Here is a 21398-nt window from a genome sequence, read left to right as displayed (position 1 = left end):
GATTGGTAACTTTATTATTTGTTAATTTGAGTTCTAACCTGGAGACAAAATGGATTTCTTTCAGTCTTGTGAAGATTTGACATTTCTTCTTTGAAAGATCAGTCATTTTGAACATTGAATCCAAAATAATATTTGCACGAAGTCATGTAATTTCAGCTAAATGGCCAGCAATCTATCTTGGGAGATGTTTGCTGATTCAGTTTTGTGACTAGAGGTTTGGGGTTAGGGTCAGTATTGGGGGAAGGGAAGGTTGGCAGCAGTAGAGAGAGAGGGGGATCATGATGCAGATTCCTACAGGGGAAGAAGCAAATACTAGCAGATGTGATGTTGTCAGTGGTCTCAAAGCAGTCAAAGCTGGGAAGAAATCCTGAGAACCTGAGTTGGTGAAAAGAAAGCTTAAGGAGCAGAAAACTGCAGAGGTGTGGGAACAAACATTCAACAAGGCTGTGGAATACAGGAGTTTTGGTAATCCCACGTTAAGAAATGGTGAATTGAATTAGCTTGTTTTCAGGAACTTCAATGCAAGATGCTTGTGTGGAGGTGTAGTGACTCTTCACTGATGTTTGTGTCTGTAAGGGTATTGCTGGGATAAATCTTTCTAATGTTTTAGAGAAATAATTCCAGTAGTTCCTGTGCGTTTTTATTATAGTTTATTATATAGAAGAAAGACTATCTTTGTTAAAGATACATTGGCAGCCTCTTGTGAATATGTTCAATGTCTGACCTTTTTATAGTAAACAAAAGGAAATCAAAACTTGTCCATGAAGCCAGGTCATTACCATGGGGTGATAACAGTTCAAGCATCTTAATGATGAGCTAGGAAAGCAACTGAAAAGAAAAGAAAGCAAATCTTACATTCTGGTTTCCATTAACTACTTAGGACACCCTTCCCCATGCACCCAAAGATCTGGAAGTCATAACCAGTCTGTTTGGTTTCATGAAGACCCTGGGTTGATGCCATCCTTGAAATAAGGGATAATAACAGTGACATTTGAGGCAGACTAGCCTTTCGTGGATTACTCTTTAACCATCAGCAAAAAATGTATTTTCAAAAATTTTTTTTGACCCCCTGACACTCCTGTTTTTTTCTCTTTCTATTACCCCCACAATACCACCTAACTGACGTAGTGCTTATTTTTTCCCCAGCACCCATGTTGTGTGTGTGCAGACATAAGACAGTGAAGGACACAAGGTGAACAAATCTTTATTCAGTTTCCACCACCAGGAAGAAAAACACCCATGTGGCCAGTGCCAAGCAGTGCCCTTCTTATCAAAGGGCAATGCTGTGTGATCCAAGCAAAAGTGTATAATGTGAAGCTCACCCATTTCCGTGAACCTGATGTGTAGCAGGGTCATCATTTTGGATGCAAGGTAGCAATGTTAGGAATTTAGTCTCACTAGTAACATGAAATCATGTATTAGTTGGAGAAGAAAACCGCGTGAGTATAATATGGCATAGTTTGGGGAAGGAGAGCAGAAAGGCTAAAATGGGAAAAATCAGGGTAACCGTGTAAGAAGATGTTTGCAATTTTTGAAGCAAGTTACTTGACCGCATTGAGTTATCTATAATTTTGCCTTATTTAACCAGTGCAGGAAGGTTCTAGACAGAATAGTACCACCTTTATTGTACTTAAAGCAATTTTGCCCAGCAGTCTTTATTTGTTATTTCAGGATCAATTGTTGTGGCCTCGGGGTTCATCATGGTAACAGCAACTGATTGCTTCCTGGGCATATTTGTGTGAGCCATGCAACAGAAATATTGCCCTACAAAAAGAAAACATTCTGTCTCTCCATTTACTTGCCCTCACCCTTCTCTGCAAGCTGCTCCCTCTGCAGATCTCTTATGGAAAGGCAGGGGAAAAAAAAATCACCTTTTTTTTTGAGACCATGAAAGGGTGACTCCTGAACTTGTGAACAAAAGATTGACTATTGATGGTGTTCACATCCTTTTGTTAGTAGCAAAAAATCAGGAGTCAAAAGAAAATAACTCATCCGCTGTGATTAGTCTTGCACTGGAAATGTACTCCTCTAACTTTCTTTTCTTTCCCTACCCATTGTACCTGTCTTATCCTGTTACTTTGCATCTGTTCTTATGTTAATTAGATTTTTAAGAAAGGGGGAGAGTACATGTTATAGATTAGTAGCTAAATTTGTCTCCTTTTCCCCATTAGTCAAAAAAGTTTAATTTACAATGAAGTTATTTTCCTGACGATGGAAAGTACCTGAAGTGCATATTGTCAACTTTAGACAATTAGGTAGAATTGAGCAATTTGGTGATTTCATCAAATTTTCACAATTGTGACAATCCCAGGAATAGTGGGGCTTGATTTTTAGTGCACTTACCTGAGTGAATTTGACAACATTTAAAAGTCACTACTTCTGGTGGTTAAGGCTAACGTTTCATTTAAATAATGAATCATTTAGATTTTACCAGGGATACAATGTTGAAAAGGAATAGAGCCCAATTAGATTTAAAGATTGAAAGCCATTTTTTAAAGCTCGAATGGTTTCAGAGATGATAGATTGAAGAAATGGGGACTGTTCTCCTTGGAGGTAAGAACACCAAGAAGAGATCTAGTACAAGTTTACAGTGTCGTGACATATACAGGGAGAAATGATTTCACCTTGTAAAGTATCAAGAATCTGAGAGCACAGATTTGAAAAACAAATGTGAACTGAAAAGAAAACACTTTACATACGAGCAGTTGGGATACAGAATACGCTGCTTGGAAATATAGGCATTCAAGAAGACATTGAATGATTATTTGAATAGTAATGTATATTGTTATAGGGGAAAGACAAGAAATAATGGTGGGGAAAGTGAGGACTGTACATACTGGAGATCAAAGTCAAAATGTGGCACTGGAAAAGCACAGGTCCAGGCAGCATCGGAGGAGTAGGAGAATCGATGTTTCAGGCATTAACCCTTCCTCACTGATGGTGGGGGTTTGGAGGCGGTTATTGAGATGTAAATAAGAAGGTGGGATTGAGGCTGAGGGAAGGTAGCTGGGAAGGCACTAGGCAGATGGAGGTAGGGATGGTGGTGATAGGTCGGAGGGGAGGGTGGAGCAGTTAAGTAGGAAGGAAGATGGGCAGATAACACCTCCCTCTTGAACTGTGCTGACTTGGAGGGGTGGGTCTGGGATGAGGTGGGGGAAGGGTCAATGAGGAAACTTGTGAAATCGACGTTGATGCTTGTGGTTGGAGGGTCCTAAGGCAGAAGATGAGGTGTCCTTCCTCCAGGCGTTGGATGGTGTGGATTTGGCAGTGGAGGAGGCCCAGGACTTGCATGTCTTTGGCGGAGTAGGAGGGGGAATTGAAGTGATTGTTTGATGCATATGTCCCGGAGGTGTTCCCTGAAACGTTCCACAAGTTGGTATCCTGCCTCCCCAACGTAGAGGAGACCATGTAAAGAGCAACATACACAGTAGGTGAGGTGTTTGGGCATGCAGAAAATCTCAGCCAAATATGGAAGGATCCTTTTGGGGCTATAGATGGAGGTGAAGGAGGAGGTGTAGGCAGAAGGGAAGGTGGAGGGTGGATTGGTGGGGGTGTAGACCTAACAAGCGTGTCACAAAGTGAGTGGTCTCTGCAGAATGCTGATGGGGGTGGGGAGGGAAATGTATATCTCTGGTAAGGTCTGATTGTAGGTGGTTGAAATGGTGTTGGATAAATTGTATCCTGAGATTAATGGAGTGGAAATTGGGGACCGGGGAGTGGTGGAGCATTCAAATACGGAGGTGTGGGAAATGGAGGAGACGTGCTGGAGGGCATTGTTGATCTCGTGGGAGGGGAAATTGTGGTCTTTGAAATAGGAGGCCATCTGGTATGTCCTGGAGTGGAATTGCACCTCCTAGGAGCAGGTACGGTGGAGGAATTAGGAGTAACTGATAGTGTTATAGGAGTGGGGAATGGAGGAGGTCTCGTCCAGGTCGCTGTGGGAGTTGGTGATTTGAAGTAGATGTTAGTGTTGAGTCATTCGTCGGAGATTGAGATGGAGAGGTCCAGGAAGGGGAGGGAGGTGTCTGAGATGGTCAGATTGGAAGGTGCTCATGAAGTTAATGAACTGTTTAATCTCCTCGTGGAGGATGAGGTGGCTCTGATACAGTCATTAATGCAGTGGGGGAAAAGCTGAGTAATGGTGCCAGTGTAACTGTGGAAGATGGACTGTTCCATGTACCTGACGAAGAGGCAGGCATAGCTGGGGCTCATGGCTATCCTTTTTGTCTGGAGGAAGTGGAAGGATTCGAAGGAGATGATGTTGTAGGCGAGGACCAGTTCCGTCAATTGCATGAGTGTATTGGTGGAGGGATACTGGTTGGGTCGGCGACAGATGTCTTTGCCGTGGTAAATGGATGTGTACAGGGATTGGATGTCCATGGTGAAGATAAGGCATTGGGGGCCGGAGAAACAAAACTTGTGGAGGGTATGGATGGTGTCCCAAATGTATATGGAGAGTTCATGGACCAAGGGGGACAGGACGGTGTCAGGGTACAAGGAGGTAGGAGCAGGCAGAGACACTGGGCTGACTGGGGCAATCGGGGTTTGTGTATTTTGCGTACGAGGTCGAATCATGTGGTGCAAGATTCCCGGACTGTGGTTGGAGGCTGTGGATGGGAGATCCCCTGAGGTGATGAGGTTGTGGATGGTCTGGGAGATGATGGTTTGGTGATGGGAGAAGAGATCATGGTCAAGGTGACAGTAGAAAGAGGTGTCCATGAGATGTCACAAGTAATGATGCTCATTTGAAGAGCTAGTGCAGACACAGTGGGCCTGAATGGCCTTCTACCCACACACGCCCTCTCACAGCCTTGTACTCCTTAACGCTCACACTGACACATTATACACGGTCTCTCACACAGGTACTCATAACCCCCCCCCCCACGCATGCGCATGCACCCGCACACTGTCGCACCACAACCCTACATGCACACACAAGTTTGAGGGGTGAGTTTCAACTTGCAGAATTATATTTTACTTTGCTGAAAAATTGCATGAATCCATATAAGATTCTGTAAATCTGTTTTTTCGATCAGAATCGGTCTGACCATTATGAGAGAGCCTCATGCTGGAAGCTAACACCTTCAATACATTATCTGGGCTGACGTGACACCAAGTGTTAAAAGTTCACTGCAGAATGTAACTTTTAAAGTTTTGCGATTTACATATGAAAGAACTGAAACCAACATGGTCATTCTAAAAGATGAGAGACTTAACAAACAATCCAGGTCTTTTTCAATACATAATTTCCGTTACATCACACTAAACGTTTGCTATAAATTCTGTATCTTACAATCATATTCTCCACAACCACTTGATGAAGAAGCAGCGTTCTGAAAGCTAGTGCTTCCAACTAAACCTGTTGTACTATAACCTGGTGTTGTGATTTTTAACTTTTTTTTAAAGTAAGTAGTTGAATTCTTTTCATTGAGGACAAGCTTCTTCGTTTATATCTAGTTATCTAAAGTACTTTGCTGGAAGTTTTGATAGCTGTGTGTTTTAAATATAATTGCTGTGACTGACTGAAAGGGAAGTTTTAAAAAAAAGTGAGGAGCTGATCCACTCCTCATCTTTTGTAACACTTCTTTTTTTTTAAATTGAGCACCTTGTCTAAAGCTCTTGGGTTGTTCCCTGCATACTTTTTACCTGCTTGGTAAAACCCTAAAGCATGTGGAATACTGTCAGCATCCTGACCCAACGTAACTTTTAACTCCCTTCATATATCCTAGCCCACCTCCACTTGCCTGGGCACCACTGGTGATTTGGGCTTCTCGTGAGTGTCATATCATCTGGTAGCACTACCTTTCAATAACATTGGTCTCTGGCTGGCAGCCCTCAATGGGTGGGACTTCCATTCTGGGGTCTGTGTTTTGGGCAAAGTGGCAACTTTGTAATCTGTCTCTGCTTTGTCCTCCGGTCCATGCTCTTAAAATATTACCTTCAAGTAGCGTATGATCCAAGCTGATGTCACTACTGGACAAATCTGATCCCATAATGAAATCTGACTTCAGAGATTATAGACAATGGTGTTACAGATTCATAAATTTAAATAAAATGAATGCGTGCAATGCTACTAATTTTTATTCTTGAAAGCTTAATATCTGTTTCCTTGATTATTCGCACAATTGAGGATGAAATTTCTTAGCTTAAAATACCCCTTCGAATTTCTAACCAAACATTTTTGGCTTTGAATTTTCAAACTAAAACCATTTAAACTATGATAACTTAATTCCTAACTGTTCTGAATGAATTAATTTCTCCAAGTTGATGTGAATCTAATACTAGCATCGTCTTCTGTGAACTGGGGGAGGGGGGGGGGAAGACTTTCCAATCTGTTGGTTTTCCCTAAGCAAAGAAGAAAATTTCTTCTAAACTGGGAAGCCTTTTTAGTATTTTTTTTTCCCTTTCCCGTTCTCCCTCCACCTCTGTCACACAGTATAAAACTCTCAATACAAACAAGCTCAAATTATCACTCAATGTGATGCCAGTCACCTGCAATTTTGATTTATACTGGTTTATAATTATGACTCCAGAAAGACTGAAGTTATTTTAACCTTTCATATAAATGGACCACAACCCACTTGCTATTAGTTTGAGCTCCAAATTCTAAAATATATAAGAGCATTTGCACACCTTTCATCTCGAGAATAGCATGCAAATCCACAAGCCATGTCAACTTGGGCTACTCTTGGATATGTACTAGTTTTTTGTTGGGAGTGAGATTTTCAACCTGCTCTTTTTTTGTCTTCCTATTTCTTTGTGTTACCTTTCAGTTTTTGACTGCATTATGTAATATAATGGCAACCATTTTTTTACTGTGCTAACATAAACTCATTCAAGGTAACTGGGTGCATGTTCACATTAGTAAGTACTTTGCTGAAATAAAAATGTAAAAGGCTAGTAATACTCAGCTTTTATGAGGTGTATACAGTTGCACAAGTAAAGTCTGAAGGAATGATCTGTGACCTCAAGAACCTTATTTCCTGACTTTTTTCAAAAAGGCATGTTCTCAATGCTTCAGCTGTTACCTTTTATTTCATAATATTCTTGCGAAGGATGACAGAAACAACAGCCTACTTTTAGTAGGATCATTAACTGAAACATAACTTTTTTTTTCTCTTCACAAATGCCCCCTGACCTGCTGAGCGTTTCTAGCACTTTGTGTCTTAATTTCAGATTTCCAGAAACATCGTTGTCACTATTTTTTTTCTGTGTGGACCTCTGAGGTCCATTGACATGAAGTGTCAATGCGACCATCAGTGTGTAGACCCTCAGTGTGTGTGCTGCCATGAAACTTAGAGTATTGTTTTCAAGTAGTATGTTCTTGTTTTGTTGATCTATTAATGTGGTATCCCTTTGTTTTGTTTCCCAGGGTGTTATCGACTACATTTTTTATTCCAAGACTCTGATGAACGTGTTGGGTGTTCTTGGCCCTTTGGATCCTCAGTGGCTTGTGGACAATTCTATCACTGGATGTCCACATCCTCATATCCCCTCTGACCACTTTTCACTGTTAATACAGCTTGAACTTCAGCTTTCCTTGCCACCATTGATGAATGGTGTACATTTACCCAGCAGGAGGTAGTGGATCCCTATCCTGGAAATGCTGCCTACTTTTATGGACATGTACAGTTGTAAAGTCAAAGTATGAAGGAGTGAAGTATGGCCTGTAAAACCTTTATTTGTTTTTTAAACAAAAAATGTATGTATTCTGTATGTTTCAAGTATATTGTTTATTTCACAATTAACATTAAGGCTGGAACAAACAAAAACTTGAAAAGGTTTACTACTCAGCCCTTTGGAGACACTGGAGATGACATTCCTTGCAACTCTGAATGCATTGTATTATAATGCTGTGTGTCAAGTGTTTGGGTTTTACTGTTGGATTATGTACATAATCTGGCATTGCAACAATGGAGTTACATGCTTTACAAGATGGTGCCATTTACTACTTCTCCAAAGACCAACAAACAGAACATCTTCAGATGTTTGTTCTGAGCTTTACTCCTGCCCTTTTTTTATTTAGATCTGTTCATCAATCATGACTGAAATCATAGTCATTTCACAGGTTTGTGTGAGAATTTTTGATGAATGCCTTTCTATTTGTTTATCCTTGATTTCCTTGTCTGTCTCAGTCATACGTTTTTTCATACTTCACTTTAGTTCTTTGGTGCTTCTCTTTTCAACTTTTGATGGCTGATCAACAGTTCGCCTTGCCTATCTGGCTCCCTGTCACAATTAAGTGGAATCTTTCTTGGGCTGATCCGGAGTCAAGAGACAATTAAAACCAAAAGGTGGAGGTGATGGCCAGGAGACTGGGTTGGTTCTGTGACTTGAGATGACATTAACCTGTTTTGCTCAGAATGAGATTCATAACTGGTTTCATGAAAGAGGATACCTGTTGCTTATTGATCTGAATAGAGAGAAAGAGAGAGGTAGACAGAGGGTTCAAATTTTCCAAACTGTTTGAGCGTGTATTACAGCTAGTGAAAATGAACTGTCGGATTTTAAATTTATCCTATTGCTTTATAAAGCCTTTTTGTAAAAAGCAAAGAACTACCATTTTGATTGTTTGTCTTCCCAATTGAACTGTTAATAATTTGCTCCTTTTTGGGGAGAAGGAGGCTCGTGGACATAACTGCCAATGGCTGCTTTGTCATCAACCAGTCAAAGGTACAATTCAATGTTGGTCTACTGGGCAAGATCGCATTTTCTGTTCTACTATGAATTAAATATGCAGTGAACAGTGATTTGAGGTGTATCATAAATAATTTAAGCATGAAGTCAGGTAAAGCACCGAAAAGATTACTGTACTAAATAAGCACCATCTGATGGTCGTTAATTCTCATGTTGTATACTCCAACAACCTACTGCACTTTATAAAGAAATTGGGTTTTCATTGATGCAGTATATAATTTATAAGTCGAATGAACCCTCTCAACTATATCCTAACCCCGTTTAAAAAAATTACTGCATTTTAAGAACCCACTTTGAAAGTTTTTTGAAATCTGCCAGACAGCATATCTTCTGATGTGTAAAATCTTTTTTTTAAGTTTAATATATAATGCTAGTATTACATCAAATAAAGTTCATAAGTCGACAAGGTCTAGTTTTAGAATTTATCAATAACCACCTTTTGATATCTGACTGGATTCTTGACTTCAAGATTGTTTTTGTTTATTTGAAATCTGAAGCTTTAAGTCAGCACTTTAATTCTGCAACCTCACAACCTTTAAGGACATGAAGTGTGGAGCAATGAGAATGAAAGAAACTAGAGGCACCAACTAAATTTCAAACTTTTTTGGTTTGAAATCACTTCAGGTGTAAAAATTTGAACTTTTTAGACACTTTTTAAATTCCAAGACTTCATGTCCTTAAAAATATTTGAAGTCCTTGCTTGTTAAAATACTTCCTTCATGCATTTCTTTTAATAACTACAAGCAATATTAACTTACCATACTTCACTCCCAATATTTTGTCAGATCAGTTTGTATAAAATGGAATTTAAAATTTACCTATAATGGTTGTATATGAACTACAAAGGAGCCCAATAACTGGATTTTTCGCTTTGTTTTTTATAATTGAAGAGGAAAACAGTTTTTGGGAAAGCTTACTGTTAATAGCTGCAAATTTTGTCTGCTTTCAATATAAAAAGGATCAAGACACTGTTGCAAGAGGATGTTCATCAGGTTTTCTTTGCTTCTGTACGCATTTTTCCAGAGTTTCAACAACTGTGTACTTTAAAAATAGCTAAGTGAGGGAAAGAACATTTTAAGAAAAAAAAATGAAATGGAGATGATCGTAAGTTTGTTGTGTGTGTTTATCTTAATTGTTCAGGCAAAAAAAATAAAGAAAGCACAGTCAGATTCATGTACGTTTCTGTTATGTTTTGTCCCTCGTTTCATAACAACGTGCCTCATTCAATTTGCTCAAGCAGCTGCACTGCCCAAGCAAGCAGAGAAAACCTGACAGGCCTTCTCCAGGCAACTTTTAAAATTCTATACAATAAATCTGTTAAGATTTGTGAGATTTTATGTAAGAAAAATCACAAAAAACAACTTAAAAACAGTTTTGTACAAGCTCTGTAATGTGTTTAACTTCGGTGTAAGGAGTGTGGGACATTGGAAACTGCGTCATAAGTCAGATATGGCACAATGATTTCTGAGACAAGCTTTATTTCTGTCTCATTCCCAGCACGGCTTGTCTTTTCTTTTTTTTTTTGTGTAATGCAGGAGTGTACTACCTTTAGCGACAAAGCCTGCAAACGCGTAAAGGTTTTTGTCACTTCTTGGGTATTGTGCATTTTGATGTGGAGAGATTCTTTTTCTTGTTCAGTACCCTTCACTCCCTTTATCAAATGTACTTACTAGCTCTCAATGGATTGAAAAGCTACTGAATTCCAGTCTTTCAAGGTTTCATATCACTCAGTACATATTTGATAATGTCATTTAAAATGAAGTACGGGTCTCATGACTTAAGACAGTCACAAAAACAGGTTTTTGTAATAGTAATTATATATTTCTATGAATTGTATATGGCAGCCTGATAATCACTAAGCTGCAGATAACCAAAAAAAAAGTGCTTATTTAAAACCATAAAGCACTATCAAAAATACGCCATGATATTGGCCTTTAACACACGTACTTTTACAGTTCAATAAAGGAGCACTACAGAATTGACCTAATTAAGTGGTGGGCTTTCCAGCCGCACACACTCTTGGCAATTTATAAATAACTGCTGGCATTTTTAAATTGGATCAGACTTTGAGAATTGGTGACAAGTTGCACTTTTGATTAGATCTAGAGAAACCTGATTTGTTAATACCTAATTGAACCAGTAAAATGTTTGGGTTTTTTTTGGTGGATTGGAGCCGCCTCATCACTAACCACCCACACACCCCTCCACACCCCTACAAACATGGTATTGGGCCAAGAATAAATTCTGATGGTAGATGACAAATTGGTTCAGAGTGTTTGCATGTTGTATATCAGTAGCAGAAGATTTGAGGTGTTGTTGAAATGATTCTAGCTAAAGAAATTCTATCTTGCAGACAGCTAGAAAGGATGCTTATTAACATTTTTATTACACTGCATTTGGGCTCTAATTTGGAAAGTGGAAATAAATTTAAAAACAAAAGATTTTGGACATTAAATTCCAATAAAGTTTTAAAAAAAAAATACTTTTGGGTATAGTTATTGGGAAGGGACAGTGAGATTTTAGAGTGTTGTGTAGTTAAATGTTAGTTAAATTACTGGGGGATTTTTAGATGTTGCGTTATTTATGTGCAACACCAAAAAACAAATGAGTGATATGATTCTTTTTGAGACCTATGGTGCTTCTGTCTGCAAAACTTTGCCTGTATTGTATTAAAGGATTATAGTTTGTAAATGTGGTAGCAATGATTTAGTTTTTTTTAAAAAACGTGAATCAGACATTTTCAGCATTTGACCACCTTTATTTTTTTAACATCCTTTTTAAAAAAAATATATATATAGTTTTTGCTATTAGAAATTTATCATGGTGGTTAATAGGAAATGAAAGTGGACTGTGTTGCATCACCAGTGTCTGTTAGAACCATTGGTCACTGGATAGTGTTTATTTCCCTGAAGTCTGAGCAGTTGGATGTTATTTTTCTTTCTTTCTTTCCAACACCCAACAATCTTTTTTTTTTATTTTTATAGATTATTTCTTCTTGAACACTCTGCAAAGGGTAAAAATGTAAGGGTTTAGTAAAAGTAAATTGCCTCTTACTGATGTGATGGGTGCTATTTTACTTGAACTAAATAAGCATGAAGTTTTTGAATTTTCACCAGCTATTCTTTATTAAAATCAGTCCAAAAGTGAAAGTGCTTAATTTACTGAAGTATTTTTGCATTATCCAATCTGCTTTAGATTTATGTTTTGTCTCCAGTCATTTAACTGCAATGGAAATATACCAACTAAGCCAGTAGCTGTACTCTCTATCTATCTCTGAACTTGTGACAGCTCAGCAGAGATGCTTCACTTGTACTACTATGTGAAAGATTTAAAAAGATGAGTATTTTTCCATATGGAGTTCGGGTACTGCTCTAAATGTATGGGGCTAAATTATGTCTGCTTGTTCCCTTGCACCTGTGTAGTTTCTTTTTTCTTTCCTTTGACTAGGCAATAAATGGTCATTTGAAAATTATTCTTTGGTGTTTAATGAGTCAAACCTATTTGGGAGATGAACACCATAGAGGCTTCTGTCTGCCTCTTAAAATTAATGAGTTAATTTGATTTCCACACTTTTTGGGGGTAATGTAGTATAATTAATTTATCGGGTGAATAATCCAGAGACCTGGACCAATGATCTAGAAACGCAAGTTCAGATCTCTCCTTGACAGCTGTAGAATTTATATTCATGTAAATAAATCTGGAGTAAAATGTCAGTATCGGTAATCATGACCAGGAAACTACTACATCATCATGAAAACCTATCTGCATTACTAATGCCCTTTTAGGTCAAATTATGTGCCCTCTGTGCACTTGCAATAATGTGATTTGACTCTTAATTACGCTTTGAAGTGGCTGAACAAAGCATGGAATTTGAAAATTTAAGTGATAATTGTTATTGGGCAATCTGTGAATAAATTTAGAAATGTTATGGTATGCAAATAATGACATTATTTTATCTGGTGTTCTGAAGCCAAAACTATCAAGTTTTGATGTTTGTTTAGTCTCTAAATTTTCTTTTGTGCTGTTGCCACTTCATTTGCTACTGTGTTGGGACAAAGTGATTGCAGAATTAGAACAGGTAATTTATTTCCAACTGTATCAAAGATAAAATAAAGGCATACACTATAATATCCCAGGGGTGACATTTTTCAAATAAAAACTCTTCTGGGGCATTATCTCTCATAAGTTTTATGCTTTTGACTGATTTAATAATATTCATATTGCATGATTCTGACTTATGTTGATTTATTTTTATTTTTCCCTCTTTACCCAAGGCTAGTGGTGGACTTTTCTACCATAGGAGAGAAAAACATTACAGGTTGGTTTCCTGCACTTTGGAAAATTGATAGAAGTCACAAGTACAAATGTCACAGGGCTTAGGTAGAGAATGCCCATTCAAAATTTTGTGTTATGCGGTTTTGGCCATTGCTTGCCATCTGAATAGTGAATTGTTGCAACTTCTGACATTTTAAAAAGTCTGCAGATGGTTGTCATTTAAGTTGAAGATGCATCTCATCTATGGTTGAGGGTAACAAAGATTTGTGTATTTGTTTGAGGAGTTCATAGAATAGTACAGTGCAGAAGAAGTCTTTCAGCCCAAATGTGGGAAATACATGACCTTCCAACGTAATCCCTTCTAGCAGCACTTGGACCCATAGCCCTGAATGTTATGACATGACAAGTATTCATCCAGGTGAGGCATCTCTCTCTCTCTCCCTCTCTTCTCTCTCTCTCTCTCTCTCTCTCTCTCTCTCTCTCTCTCTCTCTCTCTCTCTCTCTCTCTCTCTCTCTCTCTCTCTCTCTCTCTCTCTCTCTCTCTCTTTCTCTCTCTCTTTCTCTCTCTCTTTCTCTCTCTCTCTCTCTCTCTCTCTCTCTCTCTCTTTCTTTCTCTCTTTCTTTCTCTCTCTTTCTCTTTCTTTCTCTCTTTCTTTCTCTCTCTCTCTCTCTCTCTCTCTCTCTCTCTCTCCCTCTCTCTCTCTCTCTCTCTCTCTCTCTGGCAGCATATTCCAGACAGCCGCCACTCGCCAAGTAAAAAAAGGTTTTCCCACCCCCTGCCAAACCTCCCTCCCCTCCCTCCCTCCCTCCCTCCCTCTCTCTCTCCCTCTCTCTGAGGAACAGCTGTTCCTTATCCACTCTGTCCAACCTTGTATACCTCAATCCTATTGTCCCTAAGTCATCTTGCTCCAGTGAAAACAACTCCAGCCTATCCAACTTTTTCTCGAACTTAAACTTTCCTTCCCAGGCAGCATCCTGGTAAAGCTCATCTGCACCTCAAACCACATCCTCCCTGCCCCGTGCAATCACATTCTTCCTATAATGTGGCGACCATAACTACACACCGTACTTTCTAGCTGAGGTCTCAGCAACGTTTTATACAATTCCATCGTGACTTCCCTATTTTTGTAAACTATGCCTCAATTGCTAAAGGTAAGTGAACAGTGTGCCTCTTGTGCCACCCTATGAACATGCCCTTTCATCTTCAGAGATCTATGGGCAAATCTGCCAAGGTGATTTTGCTCCACAGAACTTCCGCGTGTCATGCCATTCATTTGAATACTTGTCAAATTACTCCTTCCAAAGTGTATCACCTCAGTTTTCAGGGTTGAATTCTAACTGCAGCTTATCTGCCCATGTGACCATCCCGACACTCGACCTTCCTGTTAAGCCCCTGACCAATCTTTGTGTTATCTGAAAATGAAGTAATTCAACCTCACAGTCATCTGTCATTTATGTAAATGCTGAATAATAGGGGATCCAGCTCCGACCCCTGTGGCATGCTACGGCCACTGGCTTCCAATCACTAAAGCAACCTTTTTTCATTACCCTCTGTCTTCTATAACTGAGCCAATTCTGAATCCACTTCGTCAAATTACCCTGTATCCCATGTGCATTTGCCGCCTTGATAAGTCTGCTATGTGAGATTTTGTCAAAGGCTTTGCTGAGATCTGTAAAAATTACATTGACTGCACTAACCTCATCAACATGCCTGGTCACCTTCAAAACAAAGATCAGATTGTATTAGGGTGGGAAAATACTGGTAATACAAAGTAGTGTCCCTACAATCATGGGAAACTTGACAGTTTCTAATATTTTTGTGAGTTGTTTTGGAAACCCAAAATAATTTTTGGCAAAAATAGCTGATACTAGCGAGTTTTGAGAGAATTTGTAGCTCAGGTTGAGGTTCTGGATATAGGTTTGCTTGCTGAGCTGGAAGGTTCATTTCCCAATGTTTCATCACCCTACTAGGTAACATCTTCAGTGGGTCTCGGGCGCTTTGCCTGGGGCCCACTGAAGATCTCACCTAATAGGGTGCCGAAGTTCCAGCTCAGCAAGGAAACTTGCATCCAATAGCTGATACTAAACTAGGAGTGCTGATGGGATAAAAAGTATGGAATTTTTGACAACACACAGAAGTATGCAGAACAATGACTGATGAGTTGATTAGCAGTCTGCAACATTGAATATGAGGCAGGACACAGTAAAAGCATGCACTCCATGAAGGCTCTTTGTATAAGAATTGCAATCCCTAAAACTTCAATTTAGTGTGCTTTTACAATCAATGCTGATTAGCAATCTGTGCAACTAACAGAATGTTGACTGGTGTAGTGAGTTTAGAATACAAGAGTTATACAAGTCAAACTGGACTTAATGTTAACTCCACTTCTCTCTCTGTAGATATTGCCAACTTACTGAGTTTCTCCAACATTTTTTGTTTTACCTTATAGGAGAAAACAAGTCTGAAATTGTGACTTATTGAGCATTATATAATCAGTTTCCACCTGACAAAAACAAAAGAGGGGTAGACATTGACAATTAACCAGTTTACTTGTCTACGCTGAAGCTGTCAAGAGCTGATGGTCCAAATTTTAACCACACATTACTGAGCACATAGCAAAAGCACAAATCTTTTCATTGGGATCCAAAATGAATAAGAATCCAACTTCAATTTTAACTTTGCAGCCTGAGCTGTAAGCCACAGTGACTTTGCTCTTTCCCACATCTTCCTGTTGCAAAAATATTTACTGCCTCTCCTCTGCCAAAAGATCAAGTATTGACCACCGATGTCAGAAAAAGGACAGTTGTAAAACAGATTAAGCATTTGAATTTTTAAAATGCAACGTGTGGAGATTGGGACTTGATACAAGATACAGGAAATTGATAACATGGTTTCAAAACTGATGAAAGACAGAAATGAGGGAATAATCCTTAATCAGCTTTAGAACTAAAATATAATAAAATTTTAAAGAACTTGAGGTTTAGATGTACACTTTTTTTTTTAATCAAAGGAGATTACTTTGATCTGTTTTTAAAATAAAAGTAAAATTCCAGACTGGATTAATGAGGGTACGGACTACAGAAATACGTTAAAACTATTAAAATAATTTCTTTAGTGTTGTCAGAATGTTGTCAAGATTTGGATTTTGAATTTGGGGAAGGATGATAAAACTATCAAAACGTTGCAGCACCATGAAATTGATGCTCAGATAGGAAACTTGTTTCATGAGGAGAAAAAAAGACTTCAGAGTCATAGAGATGTACAGCATGGAAACAGACCCTTTGGTCCAACTCATCCATGCCGACCAGACATCCCAATGCAATCTAGTCCCACCTGCCAGCACCCAGCCCATATCCCTCCAAACCCTTCCTATTCAGATACGCATCAGGATGCCTTTTTAAATGTTGCAGTTGTACTTGCCTCCACCACCACTTCCTCTGGCAACCTATTCCTTACACTCACCACCCTCTGCCTGAAAAGGTTGCTCCTTGGGTATCTCATCTTTCCTCTCTCACCCTAAATCTATGTCCTTTAGTTCTGGACGCACCCACCCCAGGGAAAAGACCTTGTCAATTTACCCTATCCTTGCCCCTCATGATTTATAAACCTCTGAGGTCACCTCTCAGCCTTTGAATCTCCAGGGAAAACAGCTCTAGCCTAGTCAACCTCTCCCTATAGCTCAAATACTCCAACCCTGGCAACATCCTTGTTTATTTTCTGAACCCTTTCAAGTTTCATGGCATCCTTCCAAAGAGGACAGCATACCAAATGCTTTCTTCACTATCCTATGTACCTGCAACTCCACCTTCATGGAGCTATGAACCTGCACTCCAAGGACTCTTTGTTCAGCAACACTCCCAGGATCTTACCATTAAGTGTATATGTCCTGCTAAGATTTTCCCAAAATACAGCACCAACTTTTATCTCAATTAAACTCAATCTGCCACTCCTCAGCCCATTGGCCCATCTGATCAAGATCATGTTGTAATCGGAGGTAACCGTCTTCGCTGTCCACTACGCCTCCAATTTTGGTGTCATCTGCAAACTTACTAGCCATACCTCTTATGCTCGCATCCAAATCATTTATATAAATGAAGAAAAGTAGTGGACAAATCCTTGTGGCACTCTACTGGTCACAGGCCTCCAGTCTGAAAAACAACCCTCCACCACCACCCACTGTCTTCTACCTTTGAGCCAGTTCTGTTTCCAAATGGCTAGTTCTCCCTGTACTCCGCGAGACCTAACCTTGCTAACCAGTCTCCCATGGGGAACCTTGTCAAAAGCCTTACTGAAGTCCATATAGATCATGTCTACTGCTCTGCCCTCATCAATCCTTTTTGTTACTTCTTCAAAAAACTCAGTCAAGTTTGTGAGACCTGATTTCCCATGTGCAAAGCCATGTTGACTATCCCTAATTAGTCCTTGCTTTTCCAAATACATGTAAATCCTGTCCCTCCGGATTCCCTCCAACAGCTTGCCCAACACAGAGGTCAGGCTCACCAGTCTATAGTTCCCTGGCTTGTTCTTACCACCCTTAAACAGTGGCACCACGTTGGCCAACCTTCAGTCATCTGGTGCTTCAATTGGATCAAAGAAGGAAAATACTTTGCCTAATAAACATCAAATTATATGGGATTCTGATCTGGTACATAACATTACAAATGCTTCCAGTCATTAGTAAGTCGCTTGCTAGATATCCTATTTAAGATTATCAGTAAAAGAGATTTGATCTTTTAACAACACCATTGGGGCTTAGTTCAGCAGCTAACTACTGATTAGCAGCAAAAGGTAAGCACTTGAAAGAAATAATAATTTGACCAGCCATAATCATATTGAATGGCAGAGCAGGTTCGAAGGCCTAAATAGTTTTCTGCTTGTAGTTTCATGATCGGTTGGGGGAATGCAACTCCTTTGTATATTTTGAGTTGTCATAAGCATCTTAGGTTTCATGATCCATTTCTGTTTCTAAAATTGGATTCCAGATCCAGTCAATGGATCTTTAGTTCTTCTGGTTCGCAAGTAACTGCAAAGCTTAAATTTTGCAATAGCGTTCTATGTCTTGCTTTGTCAGGTCTTCTCAGATGTAACATACCTTTTAGTTGCAGTAGGAATGAATCATGCTCTGCCTTATTTCCACTAGGCATTCTGAAAACCTAGGCTGTTAAAGGAAATTGGCTTCAATATGCTGAATAAACAAGGTCATTTTCTGAGGTGGGTATAAGTACAGATGTGACTTTGAGGAATGTACTTTCCACATCAGCCTTTGAAGTATTGGGAGTTCACAAGCACCTTTTTAAATAAATGATCTTAATAAATGGGACCTCCCAATGAGAGAAAATGATACCACTAGGAACCAATCCATAATGTGGGCACTGGAGTAGTTACCAGCTACATATATCTAGATATCACAGTCGCTGATAAATTGAATTCATGGGGAATACTAGAGACGTAGTATAAAGACAGGTACCAGGTTATTACCTTTGGAAGTTAATGTCCTTTTACAAGTAAATCTCAATTGTGAAACTTTTTACACTGTAATTGAAAGTGTTAACCTTTTTGGTTGTCTGTCTTAGGAAAGTATGAAACAAACACAATGCTGGAAAAGCTCAGCAGGTCTGACACCAGAGTACATTCCAGAACCTGGTATGACTATTTCAGAACATATACTAGGAAAGCATACATTTTTTAAGATCAGAAGTTATTGAATTGGAGAGCAAATCTTTTTTGATAAAATCTTCTTGAAGAATATTGACTTCAGTAAAAAGTTTCACTAATCAGAGTGTTCACTGTTGCATATATTCAGGGAAAACATTGCAATCCCTCAGATACAGGGCAGATTGGTTCTTTAGCAGATTTGTGCCTTTCTCCATAAAATCTCTTGCCGTGTATTGCTAATGGATGAAAAGGTGTATATTTCTTAGTTAATCATCATTTCTTGAAAGTTTTTGTTGCGAAGTCAAAATTGGCATGGCACATTTTGGTTGTGGTGGAAATTAATCATGCTCTGCCTTATTTCCACTGGGATTTTACACTAGAAAGACCTATGTTTTAAGAGTGACTGGCTTCAACATGCTAAGTAAACACTTTTTTTCTTCTGAGGTAGGTACAAGTACAGAAGTAACTTTTCAAACAATGTACTTCCTGCAGGAGCCTTTGAGGCACCGCCAGGTCACAAGGAACTTAAGATTTCATTTAAAGAACCTCTCTAACCGTGTTGTTCATCAGTGTATTCCTAACTGCTAGAAGCTCAAGAATCATGAAAATATTATTATAGTGTCAATATTTTAAAATCCATATTCTTTATGCAGATAATGTTTTCTAAAAATTCTGCCACTTGCATGTATCACAATTGTTTCAGCAGGATTTTATTTTCACTTTTACTATGTGCATAGACTTCACATTTAATGTATTTTTTTCCCTGCTTTTCCCATTCTAGGTCACATCCCTCTGGCAAGTAAAATTAAATGCTGTAGTTGAAATAATGCCATGAAGAATGCATTTCCCTCTGACATAGCTGACCACTTGATATTGGTTTGCCTTTTTTATAAAAAACCAATAGCTTGGGGTAGCTTCTTTGGTGCATTTTCTATGGCAATTCCTTGATCAGACTGGGACCATTTGCCAACCAATCAGCACCCAGTTTCTCATGCAGTATGCATTATTGTTCCCTTTTGAAATTTGCTACTTTTGCATCTGTCTTGATGAATGCAAGTTGAAAAGATTTGTCAGCATGTCTCTCTCTCTCTCTCTCGCTCTCTCTCTCTCTCTCTCTCTCTCGCTCTCTCTCTTTCAAGAATAAACTCTCTACGACCAAATCACTAATCTGTAACTCTTTTTGTAAGTGATAAATATTGGCCAAGGTGCCAGAAAAGCCTTCTCTTACTCTTCAAAAAAAACAAATCTCCTCAGAAAAATTCAAACTCTGTCTGCAGTATCCAGGGGTACATTATTTATCTGTAATCCTTAATTCTTTGTCATTTTTCTAGGACCAATTTTTTTTTTTTGTTTGGCCAATGTGACTCAGAATTTAATCCCATTTAAAATAAATGTTTAAATTTTTATTTCTGTAGTCTCAATGGATAAGAGGAAAAAACAATCTGGGATGTGATATATTCCTGAGTGGATATTGAAGAAGTCTGTCAAAGCAAGGTACTATGGAAGCTGGAGATCCGAAGTAAAATCAGACAATGCTGGAAAAACCCAGGTCTGGCAGCAACTGTGAAAAGAGAAAACAAATAACATTTTATGTTTTATGTAAACCTTCAGAAGTGTGGAGCTTTTTTAAAATGCTGGAGGTGAGTCATATTGACCTTGAAACATTAACTCTATTTCTCTGTCCACAGATGCTACAAGACCTGTTGAGTTTCTTCATTTTCTTTCTACAAATGAAAATGTATTTAATAATACACTGTTCACAATTTATTTTACAATATGTGTATAATTTTATTTTCAAGATACTGTTCCGGTGCAAAATGTTTACCCTTGTGGGAAAACGTAGGAGCAGAGGGCATAATCTTGGAGCATGGGGTCGCACACTCAAGATTGAGATGATGAGAAATTTCTTCTCTTGAGGGTATTGAATGTATGAAATTCTTGACCACAAAGAACTGTCAAGGCCAGGTTGTTCAAGGATCGTAGAGTTTGTTTTGATCAGTGTGGGGAAATCAGGGTTATAGGGCAAAGTTAATTTATCAGATTAGCTATGATCTTATTGAATGGCAGAGCAGACAAATGGCTCACTTCAACTCCAACATTAACACAGGTCCAGTGTAAAAATTGGAACAATGGGAAAATCCCATCCATTACTCCAGTCCTGTGCAGGTAATGGTGATAGGTCAGAGCAGAGGGTGGAGCAGATAAGTGGGAAGGAAAATGGGTAAGTAGCATAGTTCAAGAGGGTGGTGCTGAGTTGGAAGGTTGGATCTGGGATAAGGTGGGGGGAGGAGAGATGAAGAAACTGGTGAAATTGATATTGATCTGTGTGGTTGAAGGGTCCCAAGGAGGAAGATGAGGCATCGGGTGGCTCGAATTTGGCAGTTGAAAAAGCCCGGGGCTTGCATGTTCCTTGGCAGAGGGGGAGTTGGTGTGTTTGGCCACAAGGCAGTGGAGTATTTTGTGAATTCTCTGAGATGTTCTCTGAAACATTCCGCGTGTTGGTGTCCTGTCTCCCCAATGTAGAGGAGACACATGTCATCTACTGTGTCTGCTGCTATGTTTGGAGGTGCAGGAAAATCGGTTGGATGTGGAAGGATCCTCTGGGACCTTGGATGGAGGTGTGGGCGCAGGTTTTATACCTCTTGTGGTGCCAAGGGAAGGTGCCGGGAGTGGAGGGTGAGTTGGTGGGGGGAGCGAGGACCTTACAGGGAAGTCGTGTAGGGAACACTCTCTGCAGAATGCTGGAAGGCGTGGGGAGGGAAATATATCC

General features: G+C 39.2%; 1 protein-coding gene across 2 annotated transcripts in view; it reads left to right on the top strand.

Annotated features, from left to right (window-relative positions):
• The window catches only part of cnot6l (CCR4-NOT transcription complex, subunit 6-like), an 89201-nt gene extending 77032 nt beyond the window's left edge, over positions 1-12169 (top strand). For both annotated transcript variants that reach the window (XM_072591619.1, XM_072591697.1), the window contains exon 12: positions 7373-12169. In XM_072591619.1, coding sequence (XP_072447720.1) covers positions 7373-7585 — 213 coding nt within the window. In that variant the 3' untranslated portion in view covers positions 7586-12169. The remainder of the gene's footprint in view (positions 1-7372) is intronic.
• Positions 12170-21398: the final 9229 nt, after the last annotated feature.

Source organism: Chiloscyllium punctatum, chromosome 1 (assembly GCF_047496795.1).
Source record: "Chiloscyllium punctatum isolate Juve2018m chromosome 1, sChiPun1.3, whole genome shotgun sequence".
NCBI lineage: Eukaryota > Metazoa > Chordata > Chondrichthyes > Orectolobiformes > Hemiscylliidae > Chiloscyllium > Chiloscyllium punctatum.
Note: the sequence above shows the minus strand (reverse complement) of the source record. Positions and strands in the feature narration are given on the sequence as shown.